At 50.0% G+C, this 25,901-nt stretch overlaps 1 protein-coding gene across 1 annotated transcript in view; it reads right to left on the minus strand.

The window, feature by feature from the left end:
• Positions 1-14,414: 14,414 nt before the first annotated feature.
• Positions 14,415-25,901, minus strand: part of LOC138671830 (olfactory receptor 2T5-like) — a 46,747-nt gene continuing 35,260 nt past the window's right edge. Inside the window, exons 3-4 of the mRNA XM_069759964.1 lie at positions 17,621-17,702; positions 14,415-14,687 (exon numbers count right to left, since the gene is read on the minus strand). Coding sequence (XP_069616065.1) covers positions 14,415-14,687; positions 17,621-17,702 — 355 coding nt within the window. The remainder of the gene's footprint in view (positions 14,688-17,620; positions 17,703-25,901) is intronic.

Here is a 25,901-nt window from a genome sequence, read left to right on the forward strand (position 1 = left end):
TAGTTGAACTCGCAGAGACCCATCGGCGTCGTGAAGGCCGTCTCCTCCCTGTCCGCCTCTGCCACTGGAACCTGCCAATACCCACTGGTAAGATCCAAGGTAGAGAAGTAATTAGCAGATTTTAAAGCAGCCAAGGACTCCTCTATCCTGGGCAGGGGGTATGTGTCCTTATGTGTAATGCGGTTTAGTTGCCTATAATCCACACACATCCGCATAGTGCCATCTTTCTTCCTAACAAGGACTGATGGAGATGCCCAGGGGCTACAGCTGTCTCTCACTACCCCAGCCTCCTTCATCTCTCGCAACATGTCCTTGGCACACTGATAATGAGCTGGGGGTACAGGACGGTATCTCTCCTTTATGGGTGGGTGATCTCCTGTGGGGATATGATGTTGAATCTCTTTTACCTGCCCGAAGTCTAGGGGGTGCTTGCTGAATACCTGCTCATACTCGTGAACCACCCTGTAGGCCCCCTGTTTCTGGTGAGATGGGGTAGAGTAAGTGCCCACGTGTAACTCCCGACACCAATCTTTCGACTGCCCTGCAGAGCCATTGCTTTCTGCCGGGTTGGACGGAACCAAGGGCCCGGGTGCCTGTATCGCGTTGTTATTAACAGTAAACAGTTTAACAGTTAAGTGTGACGTATTTGGTTAGGTGGACCTCTTCCTCTCCACAGTTGAAAACAAGGACTGGCACCCTCCCCTTGCGGACGTCAACCACCCCTCTGGCTGTCAGGAGGGTAGGCCTATTATCTGAGTACACAGGTTCTACCAGGGCCTGATAGTCTTTTCCCTTGAGGCCTATGGCTGCCCGACACCAGATTAACATTTCACTCCTGGGGGTATCGCAATGGGGTTCGAATCACTCACTGTGACCCGGCCAATTTCACCACCAGTCAACTCCACCTGCTGTCTCTGCATCAGAGCCCTGATTTCTTTCTGCAAGGCACGTTGTTCACTGTAACCAGCTGTTTCGGCTACCTGCTGCAACAAGAAAATAACTTCTGCAAGACAATTTTCTATGACATTAGTACCGATGGTCATCATGGGATTACATTTACGTCAGTCAATATCAACAATGACAATTCCCTGCGCTTCCAATTCTACCCGCCCCACTTTAATGGTGACCTCTTTATACCCCACTTGTGGCAGTGGCTGACCATTACTAGCTATTATGGGGAAATCATCATCAGGGCCACGGGTGATGTCGGAGACCTCTGTTATGACCTGGTGGTTAGGACAATAATGGACCTGGTGGTTAAGAGCACACGGAATGACCTGATAGTTACTAATAATACAGGACGAGCTCTGAGACGTGGGAACTCTGCTGACCGAAATCCCTAATCCTATCACACACACTAAATAGCCGTGGATTGCTCCTAACGCTCCCTATGCAACTCGTCACAGCCTAAGGAACTAGCTAGCCCTAAAGAAGAAAAATAAAGCCTACCTTGCCTCAGAGAAATTCCCCAAAGGAAAAGGCAGCCCCCCACATATAATGACTGTGAGTAAAGATGAAAATTACAAACACAGAGATGAAATAGATTTAGCAAAGTGAGGCCAGACTTACTGAACAGACAGAGGATAGGAAAGGTAACTTTGCGGTCAGCACAAAAACTACAAAAAGACCATGCAGAGGGCGCAAAAAGACCCTCCGCACCGACTCACAGTGCGGAGGCGCTCCCTCTGCGTCCCAGAGCTTCCAGCAAGCAAGACCAAAATCAAAATAGCAAGCTGGACAGAAAAATAGCAAACAAAAGAAAAACAAGCAGGAACTTAGCTTCTGCTGGGAAGACAGGTCACAAGAACGATCCAGGAGCGAACAGACCAATACTGGAACATTGACAGGTGGCATGGAGCAATGATCTAAGTGGAGTTAAATAGAGCAGCCAGCTAACGAATTAACCTCGTCACCTGTGGAAGGAAACTCAGAAGCTGCAGCCCCACTCACAACCACCAGAGGAAGCCCATGGACAGAACCAGCCGAAGCACCACTCATGACCACAGGAGGGAGCTTGACAACAGAATTCACAACAGTACCCCCCCCTTGAGGAGGGGTCACCGAACCCTCACCAGAGCCCCCAGGCCAACCAGGACGAGCCAAATGAAAGGCACGAACCAGATCGGCAGCATGAACATCAGAGGCAAAGACCCAGGAATTATCTTCCTGACCATAACCCTTCCACTTGACCAGGTACTGGAGTTTCCGTCTCGAAATACGAGAATCTAAAATCTTCTCCACCACATACTCCAACTCCCCCTCAACCAACACCGGGGCAGGAGGATCAATGGATGGAACCACAGGCGCCACGTATCTCCGCAACAACGACCTATGGAATACATTATGGATGGCAAAAGAAGCAGGAAGGGTCAAACGAAATGACACAGGATTGAGAACCTCAGAAATCTTATACGGACCAATGAAACGAGGCTTAAACTTAGGAGAGGAAACCTTCATAGGAACATAACGAGACGACAACCAAACCAAATCCCCAACACAAAGTCGGGGACCCACACAGCGCCGGCGGTTAGCAAAACGTTGAGCCTTCTCCTGGGACAATGTCAAATTGTCCACCACATGAGTCCAAATCTGCTGCAACCTATCCACCACAGTATCTACACCAGGACAGTCCGAAGAACCTGCCCTGAAGAGAAACGAGGATGGAAACCAGAATTGCAGAAAAACGGTGAAACCAAAGTAGCCGAGCTGGCCCGATTATTAAGGGCGAACTCAGCCAAAGCCAAAAAGGACACCCAATCATCCTGATCAGCAGAAACAAAGCATCTCAGATATGTTTCCAAAGTCTGATTAGTTTGTTCGGTTTGGCCATTTGTCTGAGGATGGAAAGCCGAGGAAAAAGACAAATCAATGCCCATCCTAGCACAAAAGGATCGCCAAAACCTCGAAACAAACTGGGAACCTCTGTCCGAAACGATGTTCTCCGGAATGCCATGTAAACGAACCACATGCTGGAAAAACAATGGCACCAAATCAGAGGAGGAAGGCAATTTAGACAAAGATACCAAATGGACCATCTTAGAGAAGCGATCACCAGCCACCCAAATGACCGACATCTTTTGAGAGAGAGGGAGATCCGAAATAAAATCCATAGAAATATGCGTCCAGGGCCTCCTCGGGATCGGCAAGTGCAAAAGCAACCCACTGGCACGAGAACAGCAGGGCTTAGCCCGAGCACAAGTCCCACAGGACTGCACAAAAGAACGCACATCGCGCGACAAAGACGGCCACCAAAAGGATCTAGCTACCAAATCTCTGGTACCAAAGATTCCAGGATGACCTGCCAACACCGAACAATGAACCTCAGAGATAACTCTACTAGTCCATTTATCAGGGACAAACAGTTTCTCTGCTGGGCAACGGTCAGGTCTATCAGCCTGAAATTTTTGAAGCACCCGCCGCAAATCAGGGGAGATGGCAGACAAAATTACCTCCTCTTTGAGAATACCCGCTGGCTCAGGAACACCCGGAGAGTCAGGCACAAAACTCCATGACAGGGCATCAGCCTTCACATTCTTAGAGCCCGGAAGGTACGAAACCACAAAATCAAAACGGGAGAAAAATAGCGACCAACGAGCCTGTCTAGGATTCAACCGTTTGGCAGACTCGAGATAAGTCAAATTCTTGTGATCCATCAAGAACACCACGCGATGCTTGGCTCCTTCAAGCCAATGACGCCACTCCTCGAATGCCCACTTCATGGCCAACAACTCTCGATTGCCAACATCATAATTGTGCTCAGCAGGTGAAAACTTTCTAGAAAAGAAGGCACATGGTTTCATCACCGAGCCATCAGAACTTCTTTGCGACAAGCCAGCCCCTGCTCCAATCTCAGAAGCATCAACCTCGACCTGAAACGGGAGCAAAACATCTGGCTGGCACAACACAGGGGCAGAAGAAAAATGACGCTTCAACTCCTGAAAAGCTTCCACAGCCGCAGAAGACCAATTGACCACATCAGCACCCTTCTTGGTCGAATCAGTCAACGGTTTGGCAACACTAGAAAAATTACTGATGAAGCGACGATAAAAATTAGCAAAGCCCAGGAACTTTTGCAGACTCTTCACCGATGTCGGCTGAGTCCAATCATAAATGGCCTGGACTTTAACAGGGTCCATCTCGATAGTAGAAGGGGAAAAAATGAAACCCAAAAATGAAACCTTCTGAACTCCAGAGACACTTTGACCCCTTCACAAACAAAGAATTCGCACGAAGGACCTGGAACACCATTCTGACCTGCTTCACGTGAGACTCCCGATCATCCGAGAAGACCAAAATATCATCCAAATATACAATCAGGAATTTATCCTGGTACTCTCGGAAGATGTCATGCATAAAGGACTGAAATACTGATGGAGCATTGGAAAGCCCGAATGGCATAACCAGGTACTCAAAATGGCCCTCGGGCGTATTAAATGCTGTTTTCCATTGATCGCCCTGTTTAATACGCACAAGATTATACGCACCACGAAGATCTATCTTGGTGAACCAACTAGCCCCCTTAATCCGAGCAAATAAATCAGACAGCAGCTGCAAAGGGTTCCGAAATTTTACTGTGATCTTATTAAGAAGGCGGTAATCAATACAAGGTCTCAAAGAACCATCCTTCTTGGCCGCAAAAAAGAAACCTGCTCCCAATGGTGACGACGACGGGCAAATATGACCCTTCTCCAAGGATTCCTTTATATAACTCCGCATAGCGGCGTGTTCTGGCACAGATAAATTGAACAGTCGGCCCTTAGGAAACTTACTACCAGGAATCAAATTGATAACACAATCGCAATCCCTATGAGGAGGTAGGGCACTGGATTTGGGCTCATCAAATACATCCCGGTAATCCGACAAAAACTCCGGGACTTCAGAAGGGGTGGATGACGAAATAGACAAAAATGGAACATCAACATGTACCCCCTGACAACCCCAGCTGGACACAGACATAGATTTCCAATCCAATACTGGATTATGGACCTGTAGCCATGGCAACCCCAAAACGACCACATCATGCAGATTATGCAACACCAAAAAGCGAATATCCTCCTGATGTGCAGGAGCCATGCACATGGTCAATTGGGTCCAGTACTGAGGCTTATTCTTGGCCAAAGGCGTAGCATCAATTCCTCTCAATGGAATAGGATACTGCAAGGGCTCCAAGAAAAAACCACAGCGCCTAGCAAACTCCAAGTCCATCAAATTCAGGGCAGCGCCTGAATCCACAAATGCCATAACAGAATAGGATGACAAAGAGCAAATCAGAGTAACGGACAAAAGAAATTTCGACTGTACCGTACCAATGGTGGCAGACCTGGCGAAACGCTTAGTGCGCTTAGGACAATCGGAGATAGCATGAGTGGAATCACCACAGTAAAAACACAGCCCATTCCGACGTCTGTGTTCTTGCCGTTCAGCTCTGGTCAAAGTCCTATCACATTGCATAGGCTCAGGTCTATGCTCAGATAATACCGCCAAATGGTGCACAGCTTTACGCTCACGCAAGCGTCGATCGATCTGAATGGCCAAAGACATAGACTCATTCAGACCAGCAGGCATGGGAAATCCCACCATGACATCCTTAAGGGCTTCAGAGAGACCCTTTCTGAAAATTGCTTCCAGGGCACATTCATTCCACTGAGTGAGTACAGACCACTTCCTAAACGTCTGACAATATATCTCTACCTCATCCTGACCCTGACACAGAGCCAGCAAGATTTTCTCTGCCTGATCCACTGAATTTGGTTCATCATAAAGCAATCCAAGCGCCAGAAAAAACGCATCAACATCTCCTGGCGCAAGGGAAAATGCCCAGTCTTGAGGGTCGCCACATAACAAAGAAATAATGATTTTCACTTGTTGAACCGGGTCACCTGAGGAGCGAGGTTTCAAAGCAAGAAACAATTTACAATTATTTTTGAAATTCAGAAACTTAGATCTATCCCCCCCAAAAAAATCAGGAATTGGAATCCTAGGCTCTGACATCGGATTCTGTTGTGAGTTCTGTTTTTGGGCTCCCTCTGGTGGTTACTGATGGTACTGGGTGACTTGTGTTCTCTGCGGTCTCTGGTGTCCACCTGTTCCATCAGGTTATGGGAGTTTCCTATTTAACCTGGCTTTTTTGTCATTTCCTCGCCGGCTATCAATGTAATCAGCGTGTCTTTTTACCTCTGCTCCCTGCGTCTGTTATCTTCAGGACAAGCTAAGTTTTGATTTTTCTGTTCCACGTTTTGCTTTATTTTTGTCTTAGTCCAGCTTGCAGATATGTGATTCCTTGCTGCTGGTTGCTCTAGTGGGCTGAAATTACTCCTCATGTTCCATGAGTTGGCACATGAGTTCAAGTAATTTCAGGATGGTTTTTTGAAGGGTTTTTCGCTGACCGCGCAGTTCACTTTTGTATCCTCTGCTATCTAGCTTTAGCGGGCCTCATTTTTGCTGATTCTATTTTCATAACTACGTATGTGCTTTCCTCTCATTTCACCGTTATTACATGTGGGGGGCTGCTATTTCTGTGGGGTGTTTCTCTGGAGGCAAGTGAGGTCTGTGTTTCTTCTAATAGGGGAAGTTAATCCTTCGGCTGGCGCGAGACGTCTAGGAATCATCGTAGGCACGTTCCCCGGCTACTGCTAGTTGTGTGTTTAGGTTCAGGATCGCGGTCAGCTCAGGTTCCATCACCCTAGAGCTTGTTTGGTTTTTGTGCTTGTCCTTTTGTTATCCCCTGCCATTGGGATCATGATAGTATAGCCGGCCCGAAAAAATTGGTCATCGTTTTGGCTGAAGTAGGAGGAAAAGTAGTCTGAGGAAGTTTTTTTTTTTTTTTCTCCCCTCCTCATTGTTTGCTGCCTAGCCTTAATTGCAGCTTGGCTGCTTCTTTCCTCCTCTTAATCCTTGAATGGCTCTGACCTCAGCTGTTTATCATGGACGTCCAGAGTTTGGCTTCCAGCCTGAATAATCTTGCTGCTAAGGTTCAAAATATACAAGATTTTGTTGTACATACGCCTAGGTCTGAACCTAGAATTCCTATCCCAGAGTTTTTTTCTGGAGATAGATCTAGTTTTCTGAATTTTAGGAACAATTGCAAGTTGTTTCTTTCCTTGAAATCTCGCTCCTCTGGAGACCCTGCTCAGCAGGTCAAGATTGTTATATCTTTCCTGCGGGGTGACCCTCAGAATTGGGCATTTGCATTGGCACCAGGGGATCCTGCGTTGCTCAATGTGGATGCGTTTTTTCTGGCATTGGGTTTGCTCTATGAGGAACCTAACCTAGAGATTCAGGCTGAAAAAGCTTTATTGGCTCTCTCTCAGGGGCAAGATGAAGCAGAAATATATTGTCAGAATTTTCGGAAATGGTCGGTGCTTACTCAGTGGAATGAGTGCGCTCTGGCTGCAAAATTCAGAGATGGCCATTCTGAGGCCATTAAAGATGTTATGGTGGGGTTCCCGGCGCCTACAGGTCTGAATGAGTCCATGACTATGGCTATTCAGATTGATCGGCGTTTACGGGAGCGCAAACCTGTGCACCATTTGGCGGTGTCTTCTGAACAGGCACCTGAGATAATGCAATGTGATAGAATTCAGTCCATAGTAACATAGTAACATAGTTAGTAAGGCCGAAAAAAGACATTTGTCCATCCAGTTCAGCCTATATTCCATCATAATAAATCCCCAGATCTACGTCCTTCTACAGAACCTAATTGTATGATACAATATTGTTCTGCTCCAGGAAGACATCCAGGCCTCTCTTGAACCCCCCGACTGAGTTCGCCATCACCACCTCCTCAGGCAAGCAATTCCAGATTCTCACTGCCCTAACAGTAAAGAATCCTCTTCTATGTTGGTGGAAAAACCTTCTCTCCTCCAGACGCAAAGAATGCCCCCTTGTGCCCGTCACCTTCCTTGGTATAAACAGATCCTCAGCGAGATATTTGTATTGTCCCCTTATATACTTATACATGGTTATTAGATCGCCCCTCAGTCGTCTTTTTTCTAGACTAAATAATCCTAATTTCGCTAATCTATCTGGGTATTGTAGTTCTCCCATCCCCTTTATTAATTTTGTTGCCCTCCTTTGTACTCTCTCTAGTTCCATTATATCCTTCCTGAGCACCGGTGCCCAAAACTGGACACAGTACTCCATGTGCGGAGTCCAGAAGTGAACGGCAAAATTATAGGCGGAAAAATGGATTGTGTTTTTATTGTGGTGATTCAGCTCATGTTATATCAGCATGCTCTAAACGCACAAAAAAGCTTGATAAGTCTGTTGCCATTGGTACTTTACAGTCTAAGTTCACTCTGTCTGTGACTCTGATTTGCTCATTATCATCCATTTCCGTCGATGCCTATGTGGATTCAGGCGCTGCCCTGAGTCTTATGGATTGGTCATTTGCCAATCGCTGTGGGTTTAGTCTGGAACCTCTGGAAGTTCCTATTCCTTTGAAAGGAATTGACTCTACACCTTTGGCTATGAATAAACCTCAGTACTGGACACAAGTGACCATGCGTATGACTCCCGTTCATCAGGAGGTGATTCGCTTCCTGGTACTGTATAATTTACATGATGTCTTAGTGCTTGGTCTGCCATGGTTACAAACTCATAACCCAGTCCTGGACTGGAAAACAATGTCTGTGTTAAGCTGGGGATGTCAGGGGGTTCATGATGATGCATCTCCGATTTCTATCGCTTCATCTACTCCTTCTGAGGTTCCGGTATTTTTGTCTGATTATCGGGAGGTTTTTGATGAGCCTAAGCTCAGTTCGCTTCCTCCTCACAGGGATTGCGATTGTGCTATAGATTTGATTCCTGGCAGTAAATTCCCTAAAGGTCGTTTGTTCAATCTGTCAGTGCCAGAGCATACTGCTATGCGGAATTATGTTAAGGAGTCCTTGGAAAAGGGACATATCCGTCCATCTTCGTCCCCTTTGGGAGCAGGTTTTTTTTTCGTGGCCAAAAAAGATGGTTCCTTGAGGCCTTGCATAGATTATCGTCTTTTGAATAAGATTACAGTCAAATATCAGTAACCTTTGCCATTGTTGACTAATTTGTTCGCTCGCATTAAGGGGGCTAAATGGTTCACTAAGATTGATCTTCGGGGTGCGTATAATCTTGTGCGGATAAGGCAGGGTGATGAGTGGAAAACCGCATTTAATACGCCTGAGGGCCATTTCGAATATTTGGTGATGCCTTTTGGACTTTCTAATGCTCCTTCTGTCTTCCAGTCTTTTATGCACGATATTTTCCGTGAATATCTGGATAAATTTATTATCGTGTATTTGGATGATGTTTTGGTTTTTTCTGATGACTGGGAGTCTCATGTTCAGCAGGTCAGGAAGATGTTTCAGGTCCTGCGGGCTAATTCCTTGTTTGTAAAGGGTTCAAAGTGTCTCTGGAGTCCAGAAGATTTCTTTTTTGGGGTATATTTTTTCCCCTTCTACTATTGAGATGGATCCCGTCAAGGTTCAGGCTATTTGTGACTGGACGCAGCCTACATCTCTTAAGAGTCTACAGAAGTTCTTGGGCTTTGCTAATTTTTATCGTCGCTTCATAACTAATTTTTCTAGTGTTGTTAAGCCTTTGACGGATTTGACTAAGAAGGGTGCTGATGTTACTGATTGGTCTGATAGGTTGAGGTTGATGCTTCCGAGATCGGAGCGGGGGCGGTTTTGTCACAGATAAGCTCCGATGGCTCAGTGATGAAGCCATGTGCGTTCTTTTCTAGAAAATTTTCGCCCGCTGAACGGAATTATGATGTTGGTAATCGGGAGCTTTTGGCCATGAAGTGGGCATTTGAGGAGTGGCGTCATTGGCTTGAGGGCGCTAGACATCGTGTGGTGGTCTTGACTGATCACAAAAATCTGATGTACCTTGAGTCTGCCAAGCGTCTGAATCCTAGACAGGCTCGTTGGTCACTGTTTTTCTCCCGTTTCAATTTTGTGGTTTCATACCTGCCAGGTTCAAAGAATGTGAAGGCGGATGCTCTTTCTAGGAGTTTTGTGCCTGACTCCCCTGGAAATTCTGAGCCCACTGGTATCCTTAGGGATGGGGTGATTTTGTCGGCTGTCTCCCCAGACTTGCGACGTGCTTTGCAGGAGTTTCAGGCGGAGAAACCTGATCGTTGTCCGCCGGAAAGACTGTTTGTTCCGGATAATTGGACCAGTAGAGTCATCTCCGAGGTCCATTCTTCTGTGTTGGCAGGTCATCCTGGAATATTTGGTACTAGAGACTTGGTGGCCAGGTCTTTTTGGTGGCCTTCCTTGTCGAGGGATGTGCGTTCTTTCGTGCAGTCTTGTGGAGTTTGCGCTCGGGCTAAGCCTTGCTGTTCTCGGGCCAGTGGATTGTTGTCACCTTTGCTTATCCCGAAGAGGCCTTGGACGCACATTTCCATGGACTTTATTTCGGATCTCCCTGTCTCTCAAAAAATGTCCGTCATATGGGTTGTGTGTGACCGCTTTTCTAAGATGGTTCATCTGGTACCCTTGCCTAAGTTACCTTCCTCCTCTGAGTTGGTCCCTCTGTTTTTTCAAAACATGGTCCGTTTGCATGGCATTCCAGAGAACATCGTTTCTGACAGGGGATCCCAGTTTGTGTCTAGATTTTGGCGGACGTTCTGTGCTAAGATGGGCATTGATTTGTCCTTTTCGTCTGCATTCCATCCCCAGACGAATGGCCAGACGGAACGAACTAATCAGACTTTAGAAACTTATTTAAGGTGTTTTGTTTCTGCTGATCAAGATGACTGGGTTTCCTTTTTGCCGCTTGCCGAGTTTGCCCTTAATAATCGGGCTAGTTCTGCTACCTTGGTTTCTCCTTTCTTTTGTAATTCGGGGTTTCATCCTCGTTTTTCCTCTGGTCAGGTGGAGCCTTCTGATTGTCCTGGAGTGGACATGGTGGTGGATAGGTTGCATCAGATTTGGAGTCATGTGGTGGACAATTTGAAGTTGTCCCAGGAGAGGGCTCAGCAGTTTGCTAATCGCCGTCGCCGCGTGGGTCCTCGACTTCTTGTTGGGGACTTGGTGTGGTTGTCTTCTCGTTTTGTTCCTATGAAGGTCTCTTCTCCTAAGTTCAAGCCTCGGTTCATCGGTCCCTATAGGATCTTGGAAATTCTTAATCCTGTGTCGTTTCGTTTGGATCTCCCGGCATCGTTTGCTATTCATAATGTGTTCCATCGGTCGTTGTTGCGGAAGTATGAGGTACCTGTTGTTCCTTCGCTTGAGCCTCCTGCTCCGGTGCTGGTGGAGGGTGAATTGGAGTATGTTGTGGAGAAGATCTTGGATTCTCGTGTTTCCAGACGGAAACTCCAGTATTTGGTCAAGTGGAAGGGTTATGGTCAGGAGGATAATTCTTGGGTGATTGCCTCTGATGTTCATGCTGCCGATTTGGTCCGTGCTTTTCATAGGGCTCATCCTGGTCGCCCTGGTGGTTCTCATGAGGGTTCGGTGACCCCTCCTCAAGGGGGGGGTACTGTTGTGAGTTCTGTTTTTGGGCTCCCTCTGGTGGTTACTGATGGTACTGGGTGACTTGTGTTCTCTGCGGTCTCTGGTGTCCACCTGTTCCATCAGGTTATGGGCGTTTCCTATTTAACCTGGCTTTTTTGTCATTTCCTCGCCGGCTATCAATGTAATCAGCGTGTCTTTTTACCTCTGCTCCCTGCGTCTGTTATCTTCAGGACAAGCTAAGTTTTGATTTTCCTGTTCCACGTTTTGCTTTATTTTTGTCTTAGTCCAGCTTGCAGATATGTGATTCCTTGCTGCTGGTTGCTCTAGTGGGCTGAAATTACTCCTCATGTTCCATGAGTTGGCACATGAGTTCAAGTAATTTCAGGATGGTTTTTTGAAGGGTTTTTCGCTGACCGCGCGGTTCACTTTTGTATCCTCTGCTATCTAGCTTTAGCGGGCCTCATTTTTGCTGATTCTATTTTCATAACTACGTATGTGCTTTCCTCTCATTTCACCGTTATTACATGTGGGGGGCTGCTATTTCTGTGGGGTGTTTCTCTGGAGGCAAGTGAGGTCTGTGTTTCTTCTAATAGGGGAAGTTAATCCTTCGGCTGGCGCGAGACGTCTAGGAATCATCGTAGGCACGTTCCCCGGCTACTGCTAGTTGTGTGTTTAGGTTCAGGATCGCGGTCAGCTCAGGTTCCATCACCCTAGAGCTTGTTTGGTTTTTGTGCTTGTCCTTTTGTTATCCCCTGCCATTGGGATCATGACAGGATTCTGAACCACAAAATCTTGAATGTTTTGTACCCTTGCAGTGAGATTATCCATACAAGAGGACAGACCTTGAATGTCCATATCTACACCTGTATCCTGAACCACCCGGAGGTAAAGGGGAAAAGAGAGACAAAACACACTGCAAAGAAAAAAAAATGGTCTCAGAACTTCTCTTATCCCTCTATTGAGATGCATTAATACTTTGGGCCACCTGTACTGTTATGACCTGGTGGTTAGGACAATAATGGACCTGGTGGTTAAGAGCACACGGAATGACCTGATAATTACTAATAATACAGGACGAGCTCTGAGACGTGGGAACTCTGCTGACCGCAATCCCTAATCCTATCACACACACTAGAAATAGCTGTGGATTGCTCCTAACGCTCCCTATGCAACTCGTCACAGCCTAAGGAACTAGCTAGCCCTAAAGAAGAAAAATAAAGCCTACCTTGCCTCAGAGAAATTCCCCAAAGGAAAAGGCAGCCCCCCACATATAATGACTGTGAGTAAAGATGAAAATTACAAACACAGAGATGAAATAGATTTAGCAAAGTGAGGCCCGACTTACTGAACAGACAGAGGATAGGAAAGGTAACTTTGCGGTCAGCACAAAAACTACAAAAAGACCACGCAGAGGGCGCAAAAAGACCCTCCGCACCGACTCACAGTGCGGAGGTGCTCCCTCTGCGTCCCAGAGCTTCCAGCAAGCAAGACCAAAATCAAAATAGCAAGCTGGACAGAAAAATAGCAAACAAAAGAAAAACAAGCAGGAACTTCTGCTGGGAAGACAGGTCACAAGAACGATCCAGGAGCGAACAGACCAATACTGGAACATTGACAGGTGGCATGGAGCAATGATCTAAGTGGAGTTAAATAGAGCAGCCAGCTAACGAATTAACCTCGTCACCTGTGGAAGGAAACTCAGAAGCCGCAGCCCCACTCACAACCACCAGAGGAAGCCCATGGACAGAACCAGCCGAAACACCACTCATGACCACAGGAGGGTGCTTGACAACAGAATTCACAACAGTCCTCCCAATAACGCTTATAAAGGATGTAAGGCATAGTCGTCACCTGGGAACCGGTATCCAGCAAAGCGTTCATGCGGATGCCGTCGATCATGATGGGGAGAACTGGTCGCCCTCCAATGTATTTGGTTCTCCAATTCTGCGGGCCTGATCATCCTACTCCTGGGGGTTGGCCCTTTGCCCCAGGGGTTGCTCGTTTAAATGACAGTACCTTGCAAGATGGCCCACCTGGTGGCAGGTCGTCCATCCCGATGAAAGCGATCGTCGTCTCTGCCTCTGGTCGACGGAACCCTCCTCTGTTGCTGCCAGGGAACATCCTTGGGTCTGGAAGCCAGCTGGATCTTCTCCTTGGGGGCCTCCTGAAGGGACTGTACGGTCCAGGCTAGGGCGGCGACGCTCTTGGTCAGCTCCTGCATCTGGAGGCGTAGTCCTGCAGGGGAGTCGTCCTCCAGGATCTGGGCATCGGCTTCAGCGGAAACGGGCTCATCCAGCACCACCTCCTGGTGGTGCGTGAGGGCTTGACGCCTGGGAAGTATGGCACGGCTGGACTGTCGCTTTGGTAGCACCTGGATGGCTTTATCTTTAAACTGAGCAAAAGTCAGGTCTGGGTTCTGCATGGCCAGGAAGAGTAGCTGGGCCCTTTGGTGACTGCACAGGAGCCCTTCGATGAACCGCTCTTTCAGGAGTTTATCTTGCATGCTGTTTGGATCACTCTGCTTGATGGCCCGCAGTGCCTCCTGAAGATTAAGGGCATAGTCCCGTAAGCTATCCTGCGGCCTCTGTTTGCACCCATAGAACGTCAATTTAATTTCCGTAGCGGTGCGGGTGTCAAAGGTGGTTTTAAGCTTTGCAAAGACCTGTTGTGAAGTTCTCTTCTCCGCGGCAGGCCAGGATTTCACTTCTCTCAAAGCCACTCCAAAGAGTTGGCCTATTATCATATGGACTTTCTGAGGCTCTGTCAGGGGATAAAACTCGAGCAGGCTACAAATCTCCTCCTAAAAGTCAGTTAACGTATGGGATTCTCCAGAGTATCGCGGGAGCCAGGCTGCTCCTAGTAGGTACAGCATGAAGAAGGGCATTATGGCCGTCGTAGCTGCGACAGTGTCCGGCTGGCTGATGGGAGCGGCGTGCTCCGCGGCATCCGGCAGCGGTACCTAGCCCGCGGCTGCACCTACTGCGGGGCCGGAGAGTGCCCCCGAGTCTGCAGCTGCGGCCGCTGCCCCCGCTTCTCTGGGATCCGACATGGCAGTTTCCCCTCCCTGCTAACCTGCTGGAGTCGGGGTTCCTTTTCCGGAATCGGCACCTCCCCGCGTCTTCCCGCTCCATGCTCTTTTCGGCTGGCTTTGCCCACGAAGCTATGGCTCCTCCCCTCGTGCTCCACGCAGCGCGGCGATGGCGGCGGTTTCGGCAGGAACCTCCGGCGGCAAGCAGCAATACACAGTCCCTGCAATAAATTACAGTTCAAGCGCAACTCAACACAGTTCCAAGGCACACATGACCCGCTCTTCAGGCCCAAGTAGATCCTGTTCATGACGCCAAGTTAGAGCGCCCCCAGACGCAGGGCCGCGGGGTACTCGGTACCGGGCCTCTCAGTCTCTGTCTTGGGGTCGTCACGGTGGCTAGACCCGGTCCGTGACCCTGCTAAGGGGCGTCCAATGAAAGGTGGTTGTTTGGTGCGTGGTGCAAGGTGCAATGAATAACGAGGACACAGGGTTGCAGTCTCTTTACTGAAGACTTAGGGATCCGCAATCCAGAGCACTGCCAACAGGGCTGGCTGAGACCGGCCGGTCCGAAGGCACATCCAGAGCTCCCTCTGCAGGTGGAAATCAGCACCCACCAACTAGCGCCTGTGTGTTGTAGTCCTTCCCTGCTGAGCACCACGGGATAGTCCTCACAACTGTCATGTCTATTTCTGATGTTCTTTCTCCGTCCCCCAGATGATATGGCTAGGACGCACACGTAGCCGTATGACCCGTGGTAGGCCTGGAGTTCTTCCGGGACCCTAGAGTCGCCCCTCTCCCACAATTGCCTCCCTTGTCTGCTTAGGTGATGTAGGTGAGACAGCCAACCTAAAGTTAACTGTCCTGCCGTGGTTCAAAGTAATGCGTAGAGTCTCTTACTTTCTCGGTGCTCCGGCCACCGGCTACGCGCCTTAGAAGTATGTTGCCACGATCTCAGGGGCACGACTCCTTCTGGTTCTATCTCCTTTGTGCTGTGATCACACTTCTCACTTCTCCACAATAAACTTCGCTTCGTGTCCTTTCTTAAGATGCCGCCGCAAGTAGTGCAGGCGCGGCTCCGTAACGATCTGTCCTCTTTCTAGGCCGCTGTCAGGATCCCACCCCTGACAGGTCCTCTCCCGGGCTCTTTGTCCTAACTTTCCATCCAACCCCCAGTTTTATCAGAGTGTGAGGAGTGGCCTAATAGATAGAACTACTCCCCCTGGTGGCCGGAGTGTGAAGTGTAATGTGTGTCTGTGATACCTGGTCAGGTGAACTCCTTTGGTGCAATCAGACGTAACATCACTCCCCTTAGCGTCAGAGAGACATTACTGCAACGACCCGGACTCCGGGGTGCTGCACATAATTACAGAGAAATCCCTACTTTTTACCTGATGGGGTTAGAAGCTCATGTTTAGAGCGGCTGACAAACCCGTCGATGGAGATTAACAATATGTATTCATTATTTTCCTACCTTAAATCGTTTGCCTAATATCTTACAATAACAGAACAAAGGACCTCATGGTTTAAAAGGTTGATTTGTGCCTATGCAAGAGTAATAAACCTTCCTGGGATTGGGGGCAGGGCAGAGTATTGAGAAGAATAGCTTCACTCACTTCAGCAAACATAACACAGAGTGAAGGGATGGGTTTTAGCCCACCGCATGGCACTAACAGGCAAGAGAGACTAACTTAACCCTCCCCCTTTTGGTCGGCGCTACTGAGACAGAACCCCACGGTATGCCTCCATGCGCACCTCAGTAGGTTCACCCTGGCGGGACAGTCCATCTGCATTCCCATGCTCCCTGCCCGTTTTGTATTCAATGCTGAAGTCAAACTGCTGAAGGGCAAGGCTCCAGCGTAGCAACCTGCCGTTGGTTCCACAAATGGCGTTTAGCCAGAGCAGAGGGTTGTGGTCAGTCACCACCATGAAGGCACGGCTGTACAGGTAGGGCTGCAAGCGCTGTAGGGCCCAGACTATGGCCAGGCACTCCTCGATGGTGGAGTAGGCCACTTCCCTCGGCAAAAGTTTCCGGCTCAGGTACAACACGGGGTGCTCTTGGTCCTCCGAGTAAACCTGACTGAGCACAGCACCGAGGCCAAACTCGCTGGCGTCAGTCTGTACCAAGAACGGTCGACTGCTGTCGACTGCTTTCAACACAGGGGCGATGCACAGGGCTGTTTTCAACGCCTGGAAGGCCCCCTCACAGCCATCGGTCCAGTTGACGATGTGGGGTAGCTTCTTCCTGGTGAGGTCCGTCAAAGGTATTGCCAGACTACTATAGTGCGTTACAAAGCGCCTATAGTACCCTGCAGTGCCCAAGAAGGACATCACCTGTTTCTTGGTCCTGGGAGTGGGCCAGTCCGCGATTGCTCTCACTTTCTCAGGCTCTGGCTTTAGGGTGCCTCCACCTACCCGGTGACCCAGGTAGTGGACTTCCCTCATGCCCATCTGGCACTTTCCCGGCTTGATAGTCAGTCCTGCTTGGTGAATTCGCCTGTGCACCTCCTCGAGATGCTGCAGGTGTTCCTCCCAGGAGGGACAGAAGATGGCAATGTCATCCAAGTACGCCACTGCGTACTTCTCCAGTCCCTGAAGCAGGAGGTTGACCATCCGCTGGAAAGTGGCAGGGGCATTCTTCATGCTGAAGGGCATAACCGTGGACTCGTACAGTCCAAAGGGTGAGATGAAGGCGGACTTCTTCTGCTCCTCGGGGCTCAGGGGAGAAGGATTGCCAATATCCTCGACTCAGATCCATTATTGTCAGGTATTTTGCACCAGCTAATTTCTCAAGCAGCTCCTCGATGCGCGGCTTTGGGTACGCGTCAGAGGCTGTAATGGCGTTGGGCACCCTGTAGTCCACGCAGAACCGGGTGGTCCGGTCCTTCTTTGGCACGAGAACTACAGGTGAGGCCCACGCGCTCTTTGACCGTCGAATCACCCCCAGCTGTAACATCTCATCGATCTCCTGGCGCATAACCTGCTGCACCTGGTCAGAGATTCGATAGGGTGTTCGCCGTAGTGGGGCATAATTCCCGGTGTCCACCTCGTGGACTGCTAACTCAGTCCTTCCAGGTCGGTTGGAAAACACGACCCGGAAGGGTTCCAGTGTGGTTTGCAACTGCAACCGCTGTGGTTCAGTTAGCGAGGCGCTTACCTCCATGTCCTCAATGGACCCACCGGCCTTGGCTTGGGCCAGCATGTCCAGGATGGTGTCTTCCTCCCCGTCTTCGGGTAAGCTGCAGACCGGTAAGACGAAAGGTTCACAGGTTCACGTTCGGGATGAGCCTTCATCATGTTGACGTGAAAGGCCTTTCGCCTACCCCGAGTGTGGTCAAGCGTGACCACGTAGGTGACCAGGTTGAGCTGTTGGTGGACGACGTACGGGCCCTCCCAGGCTGCATGAAGCTTATCCTTTGGTACGGGGACCAGCACCGACACCTTTTGACCCACGTGGTACGTCCTCTCCCGGGCGTTCTGGTCATACCAGTGCTTCTGGTCAGCCTGAGCCTGCGTCATGTTGTCATGCACCAACTGCGTCAAGGTCTGCATCTTGTCATGGAGGCGCATGACATACTCCACTATGGACACATCGGAAGGGTTTGGCTCCTCTTCCCAGGATTCTCTTACCAACCCAAGGGGTCCCCGGACTCGCCTGCCGTACAGGAGCTCGAAGGGGGAGAACCCCGTCGAGGCCTGCGGAACCTCTCGGTAAGCGAATAGCAGGTGTGGGAGGTACCACTCTCAGTCGCGCCCTTGGGTCTCAAACAGCATGTGTAGCATCTGTTTGAGGGTACCATTGAAGCGTTCACACAAGCCATTGGTCTGTGGGTGATACGCACTCGATACCAGGTGCTTCACCTGCATTCTCTTACAGAGGGCCTCCGTTAGGCGAGACATAAATTGGGTCCCTTGATCAGTAAGCATCTCCCTGGGCAATCCTACATGTGAAAAGATGGCCAACAGGGCATCCGCCACCTTATCTGCCCTAGTTGACGACAGAGCTACTGCCTCTGGGTACCGGGTAGCGTAGTCTACCAGAGTAAGGATGTATTGCTTTCCAAAGCTGGTGGGGACAGCCAGCGGGCCCACAATGTCCACCGCGATCCTCTGGAAAGGCTCCTATATCACTGGCAAAGGGATCAGGGGAGCCTTAAGTGCAGGCCCCACCTTCCCCACTCTTTGACAGGTGACACAAAAGTGGCAGTAGTTTGACATATCTGTCCCCATCTTAGGCCAATAGAAGTGTTGAGACAGCCGGGCCTTTGTTTTGCTGATCCCCAAGTGTCCAGCTAGCGGGATCCCTTGTGCAATCTGTAACAACTCACCCCGGAATTGCTGCGGGACGACCAGCTGTCTTTCCCTCAACCACTCTTGCGATGTTCCGGGTACTGTCTCCCGGTACAAACTTCCTCGTTCCCAGAACACCGTCTCCTTCTCAGTCACGGAGGTGGGCGTCTCGGCGAGTTGTCTCAAACTCTCTAGGCTCGCATCTGTGCGCAGAGCGGCCTGAAACTCCTGGCTAGGGGAAACCAGAAGCGATGTAAGGGTCCCTTCCCCACGGGAACCCTCTTGGACCTGCTCTGGGTCCACCTCTGGTTCAGTCACAGTGATGACTGAGGAGGGTCCGGAAGGCAGACAGTTATCTGCGTTCTGGGCACTCTGACTGCGGGTGACAGAAGCTACGTAGGCTGTCTCCCTGGGGATTTCTACAGACCCATCAGCCGGCGCTGCTATGAGCTCTACCTCCCCATCCACCCCCATTACCTCAGGAGCATTGCTACTTATGGGCCAGTTACCTTCCTCGGTGGTACTGGTCAATTGCATGGCATCACCTTCCTCACGGTTCCCATGTATCTCCCCATTTCCTGTAGCACCGACACTTGCCCCTGCTAGGGGTTCCTCAGCCATCTCACTCCTCAGAGCGACGTGGCTGAGCACTCCTGTACCTATGGACACATCAACTTTCACAGAAAAATCATTGTCAGGTTCAGTTGGCACAGGTACAACATTTTCACCATCAATCCTAGGGAAAAAATGGTTATCAGATGCATCATTACAAGATAAAGCATGGTCAGGTAACACATGCGATTTCCGATCATCATCATCATCATCAGTAGTGTTGATCATTCCGAGACCGCAAGTATCGGGTATCGGCCGATATTTGCGGTACCGGAATTCCGATACCGATTTCCGATATTTACCGCATATCGGATACCGGAATCAGAAGTGCCCAGAATTCAAACTGCACGCATGCAGCCAATGAGGAATGATTGGAAGTGTGGACACATCCTGTTTAGCATGGTGGGCATGTAACTACTGGCAAGGCTGTGATTGGCTGCTGAAATGATGTCATGATGCACTATAAAAAACGCTGCCGCCATTTTGCGCTCACTCTGCTGTGAATTCAGTTAGGGACAGGACGTTATGTTCTGACTGAGGGCCAGTTGAGATATCTAATTGCTTCATTGTCCTTTTCCCAGGCTAATTTAGCAACCGCTGTGTGTTCACCTTGCTTTTGCCTTGCAGCACTATTTTAACAGCGTTCTGCAAGGTCTCTGTGTGTGTGTGTGTTCAGCTCACTCTGTAGTCTGTGTGCAGCTATAGCCGGTTGTATTCAGCTCAGGGGGGTTCACACTGCCTCATACTGTTCTATCCATTGTCCTTTTTTGCTAATATTGCAGCCTGCTGCACATTTTTTCAAAAATTTCCTATTAGTGGCTTTCCACCCGTATCCAGCTAAATTGTGGAAAAATACTACATAGGATAACATAGAGAAGGATTTTTGGGCCTTGCAGCGCCGTTTACGGCTGTCTGCACGGTCTCCGTGTGAGTGCAGCTCGCCCTGTAGTCTGTGTGCAGCCACAGCCGGTTGTATTCAGCTCAGGGTGCGTCACTGCCTCATACCGTAAAAAAAAATTGTCCTTTTTTGCTAATAGTGCAGCCTGCTGCACATTTTTTCAAAAATTTCCTATTAGTGGCTTTCCACCCGTATCCAGCTAAATTGTGGAAAAATACTACATAGGATAACATAGAGAAGGATTTTTGGGCCTTGCAGCGCCGTTTACGGCTGTCTGCACGGTCTCCGTGTGAGTGCAGCTCGCCCTGTAGTCTGTGTGCAGCCACAGCCGGTTGTATTCAGCTCAGGGTGCGTCACTGCCTCATACCGTAAAAAAAAAATTGTCCTTTTTTTGCTAATATTGCAGCCTGCTGCACATTTTTTCAAAAATTTCCTATTAGTGGCTTTCCACCCGTATCTAGCTAAATTGTGGAAAAACACTACATAGGATAACATAGAGGAGGGTTTTTGGGCCTTGCAGCGCAATTTACGGCTGTCTGCACGGTTTCCGTGTGAGTGCAGCTCGCCCTGTAGTCTGTGTGCAGCCACAGCCGGTTGTATTCAGCTCAGGGTGCATCACTGCCTCATACCGTAAAATACATTGTCCTTTTTTGCTAATAGTGCAGCCTGCTGCACATTTTTTCAAAAATTTCCTATTAGTGGCTTTCCACCCGTATCCAGCAAAATTGTGGAAAAACACTACATAGGATAACATAGAGGAGGGTTTTTGGGCCTTGCAGTGCCGTTTACGGCTGTCTGCACGGTCTCCGTGTGAGTGAAACTCGCTCTGTAGTCCGATCTGCCCCCCCCCCAAAAAAAAAAAGTAAAGTTCACCAAACACACCACTTAACAGTTGCGTAGGCCACATTAACTCATAATAAAGTCTAGTCCACACTTTAGAAAATTAGTGTTTCTTATACCTGTTAGGAGGTGCTGTTCAGGAATAAGCACACTAAGGCCTTAGTACTTTTCTGGTTATCTTTATCTGTCAACCAAGGTGAAGAGGGCAGGGAGTAAGGCACGTGGACGTGGGCGTGGAGCAGGGAGAGGACGTGGTGATTCTGTGCCTGCTGCGGGCACCGGAGACTCATCATCACCCAGTTTCAGCAGGGAACAGTCCTTCATGCGCAGCTTTGCCGTACACCGCTGCTGCGTGAAGATCAAATTGAAGCCGTTGTCGGATGGATGGCAGCTAACGCATTGACTTCAATTAGTGCCACATCCTCTCAGGCACAGAGCACTGGAGAGCAGCCATCTGTCTCTTCACCACCTGCCAAATTGGCCAGGCAGTCAGAGAGCCCAGGCCAGGAGCCGTCTCTACTTCTGTTCTCTGAATCTCTTGGCTTGGAAACAGGGGGCCAGCCAAGCAGCATTGGAGAAATGGAAGAAGAGGCAGTGTGCAGTGATGCCCAACAGCTTTGTCTCTCTGACTCTGAAGAGGCGGGTGGGCCAGTGCCTCCGGTCACCACAGCGCAGTACGCATCTGATGATGAAACTCAGGTGTTGATTTCTGGTGCGTACTGTGCTGCCGAGACTACCCAGGAGGAGCAGTTGGTGGCAGAGGGTAGTGTAGATGATGAGGTCCTTGACCCATCGTGGCGTGAGGTACAGGAAGGTGGTGGGAGCAGCTCTGAGGAAGAGATTCCCTGAACGGGCCAAAGAGGGAGAGGGAGGGGGAAGATTGCGGAGCCTGTAGCCTCCACTTTGGCACCCGTTAGGAGCTTGTCTCTTCCAAAAGCCTAAAAGGGCGCTCCCAAGACTTGCAGTGCCTGGTCCTTTTTTGACACAGTTACAGATGACATTTGCTTTGTCAAATGCAAGCTGTGTAATCAGAAAGTCAAAAGAGGGAAAAGTGTCAGCAACCTCAATACCACAAATATGTGGAAACATGTGCGGACCAGGCACGCGGTGGAGTTACAAAAACACACTGAAGACCTAGGCCAACCAACAGCGGCAGCTACCACCTCTTCAGCTCGTGTTGCCTCTTCCTCCAGCTCACACACAGCTGGTTAAGCTTCCTCCCAGGATCGCCATGGAAGAACCTCTGGCACTGTTGTCCAGAGACCCACTGTAATTCCACCCACAGTACCACGTTCCCAGTCATCCTCACACTCCCAGCCCAGTCTACAGCCATCGGTAGTACAGGCATGGGAGAAAAGGCGGCCATTCTCGGCAAACCACCCCCGAGCACAGGCTCTGAATGCAGGCATTGCCAAACTTCTGTCACTGGAAATGCTCTCAATCAGGCTGGTGGAGACTGACAGCTTCCGTGACTTGATGGCATTGGCAGTCCCACAGTGCAAGGTGCCCAGCCGCTTTTATTTCAGCAGGCAAGCCGTCCCTGCCCTGCACAAGCATGTGGAGGGACACATAAAATACGCGCTACTGAACGCCGTCAGTAGCAAGGTCCACCTCACCACCGGTGCGTGGACCAGTCAACATGGATAGGGGCGATACCTTTCCCTCACTACCCATTGGGTTAATGTTGTTGAGCCGGGTACAGATCATGCGAGTGGCGCAGGACGTGTCCTGCCCACTCCAAGGATTGCAGGAATCCAGTCTGTACGCATTGACTCCTCTTCATATACAAGTTCCTCAGAATCATCGCTGCAGGAGCCATCACAGTCCACCTCCACATGGACCCGTGAACGTTTACCTGTTACAACCGACATGAGCACAGCCGTGGCCAAACGTCAACAGGCAGTCTTGACATTAGTTTCTTTGGGGAATCGAAGCCACAGAGCGCAGGAGCTCTGGAATGCCATCAAGCAGGAGAGCGATGTGTGGTTTGTGCCAGCGAATCTCCAGCCAGGCATGGTAGTGTGTGACAATGGCCGAAATCTGGTGGCAGCTTTGGCCCTTGGCAACCTCACTCACATCCCATGTCTGGCACATGTGCTCAATTTGATTATGCCGAGTTTTCTGAGGGACTATCCGGATCTTGATGCACTGCTGCACAAGGCCCGCCTAGAGTGTGCTCAATTGCGGCGTTCCAGCACGGCAAGATCGCGCATTGCTGCTCTGCAGCGCCGATTCCGCCTTCCGGAACATCGCATCATATGTGACCTACCTACCAGGTGGAATTCCACGTTACATATGTTGGAGCGGTTGTGTGAGCAGCAGCAAGCAGTAATGGAGTACCAGCTGCATCAGGCGCAAAGAAGTCGCACTCCGCGCCGTTCAGACTTCACAACCACAGAGTGGGCCACTATGAAGGACGTCTGCCAGGATTTGCGTCCCTTCGTTTATTTCATGCGGATGGCAAGTGCAGATGATGCACTAGTCAGCGTGACTGTCCCCCTTATCTGCCTGCTTCAACAAACACTGCAAGCGCTAAGGGATGATGTTGTGGAAGAGGTGGAGGATGAGGAGTCACCATTTCCATCAGCTTCTGGACAGTCAGCGCCACGTGGTTCCTCACAAAGGCGTAGGCAGGGGACACTTTGTGAGGAGGATGAGGAGGAGTCAATGGAGGAGGAAGACCTCCGTCCAGAGGAGGGAGTTACACAATTGTCCAGTAGTCAGTGTGTACAGCGAGGGTGGGGTGATGAAGAGTGGGCAGAGATCACGTCTCAAGCAGGTGTTTACTTCTGTGTTTGCAAGGAGCATAATTAAAAGAGCAACCTTTTCCTTTTGCATCCTTAATGCTGCACAAGATGGCTCTTTCAGCTACAAATGCCTTGGGGGGGGGTTCCCTTTCAACTTGCTCCAATCAGGCTTCGGCCTACACTCTGTTCCTCTGCTACTCGTGCTGTCCTTGGGCTCTAACACCAATAGTTGGTGCCTGGAAGTGCTGTCTGTACAGTCAACAGTCGCTCCTCTGTTATTGGGGTTCAGTAACGTCAGCTGATCCCCAGCTGTGTGTGCGGCAATACCTCCAATCTGCTCATCCTGTTGTCCCTGGGCTCTAACACCGCCAGTTGGTGCCTGGAAGTGCTGTCTGCACAGTCAACAGTCGCTCCTCTGTTATTGGGGTTCAGTAACGTCAGCTGATCCCCAGCTGTGTGTGCGGCAATACCTCCAATCTGCTCATCCTGCTGTCCCTGGGCTCTAACACTGCCAGTTGGTGCCTGGAAGTGCTGTCTGCACAGTCAACAGTCGCTCCTCTGTTATTGGGGTTCAGTAACGTCAGCTGATCCCCAGCTGTGTGTGCGGCAATACCTCCAATCTGCTCCTCCTGCTATCGCTGGGCTCTAACACCGCCAGTTGGTGCCTGGAAGTGCTGTCTGCACAGTCAACAGTTGCTCCTCTGTTATTGGGGTTCAGTAACGTCAGCTGATCCCCAGCTGTGTATCCGGCAACGTGTCATGCAACCGCCACGCTGGCACACTAACAGACATTTACATGCCTACAGTGCAGGCTTCGGCCTACACTCTGCTCCTCCTGCTGTCCCTGGGCTCCAACACTGCTGATTGCTGCCCGGAAGTGCTGTTTGCACAGAGCCAAACACCTTGCCAATGTGTTAGTGGGGTTCAGTCACGCCTGCTGCTCCCCTGCTGTGTATCCGGCAACGTGTCATGCGACCGCCACGCTGGCACAACTAAAATTTAAGGGAACCTGTCCCCCCCTCCAGGCGTTTGTTACTGAAAGAGCCACCTTGTGCAGCACTAATACTGCACAAGGGAAAGGTGGCTCTTTAAATTATGCTCCTTGCAAACGCTGAACTACACACTCATGTAATGTGTCCCCTCACACCGTCAAACCGTCCCGGAGGTGGGACTTTCCTTTGTAATGTGACGCAGCACAGCCTTCATTCCTACCCCCTTGGCTCCATGCGCCGCCTCCTAAGCGTTGTTTGATTCTGTCACGGACCCTGCGCTGTTATGTTATCCCTTGGCCATGCACAGTTTGCGCTGCCCGTCCTCTGACATCATTTGTTGTCGGACTGGCTGCGCCTGTGCGTCCACGCTGCCCGAAATCCCACCTTGCAGTGTCGTCTAATGTGATCCCACAGTGGCCGTGGGATCCATGGCCATGCGCAGTGCATATCCTCGCCTCTCACTCTCCTCCTTCCGGCTTCTTCAGACTAGGCGGCGTCAGCTGATCCCTAATAGCATGCCACGGCAGTGACGGCACACAGTCTGAAGAAGCAGGAAGGAGGGGAGTGAGAGGCGAGGATAAGCACTGCGCATGCTCATGTATCCGAGGCCCGCAGTGTGATTACATTAGACGACACTGCGAGGTGGGATCTCGGGCAGCGTGGACGCACAGGCACTGCTGTTATGACCTGGTGGTTAGGAGCACCCGGCACGACCTGATAGTTAAACCGACACAAGACAAGCTCTGGGATGTGGGAGCTCCGCCGACCGCAACCCCCAATCCCATCACACACACTAGAAATAGCCATGGAGCGTTCCTGACTCTCCCTAGACGCCTCTTCACAGCCTAGGAGCCAGCTAGCCCTAGAGATAGAAAATAAAGCCTACCTGCCTCAGAGAAATTCCCCAAATGTAAAGGAAGCCCCCCACATATATTGACTGTGAGTTAAGATGAAGTCACAAACATAGAAATGAAACAGATTTCAGCAAAGGGAGGCCAGACTTACTAAACAGACAGAGGATAGGAAAGGTATCTTTGCGGTCAGCACAAAAAACTACAA

This window comes from Ranitomeya imitator, chromosome 3 (assembly GCF_032444005.1).
Source record: "Ranitomeya imitator isolate aRanImi1 chromosome 3, aRanImi1.pri, whole genome shotgun sequence".
Classification (NCBI taxonomy): domain Eukaryota; kingdom Metazoa; phylum Chordata; class Amphibia; order Anura; family Dendrobatidae; genus Ranitomeya; species Ranitomeya imitator.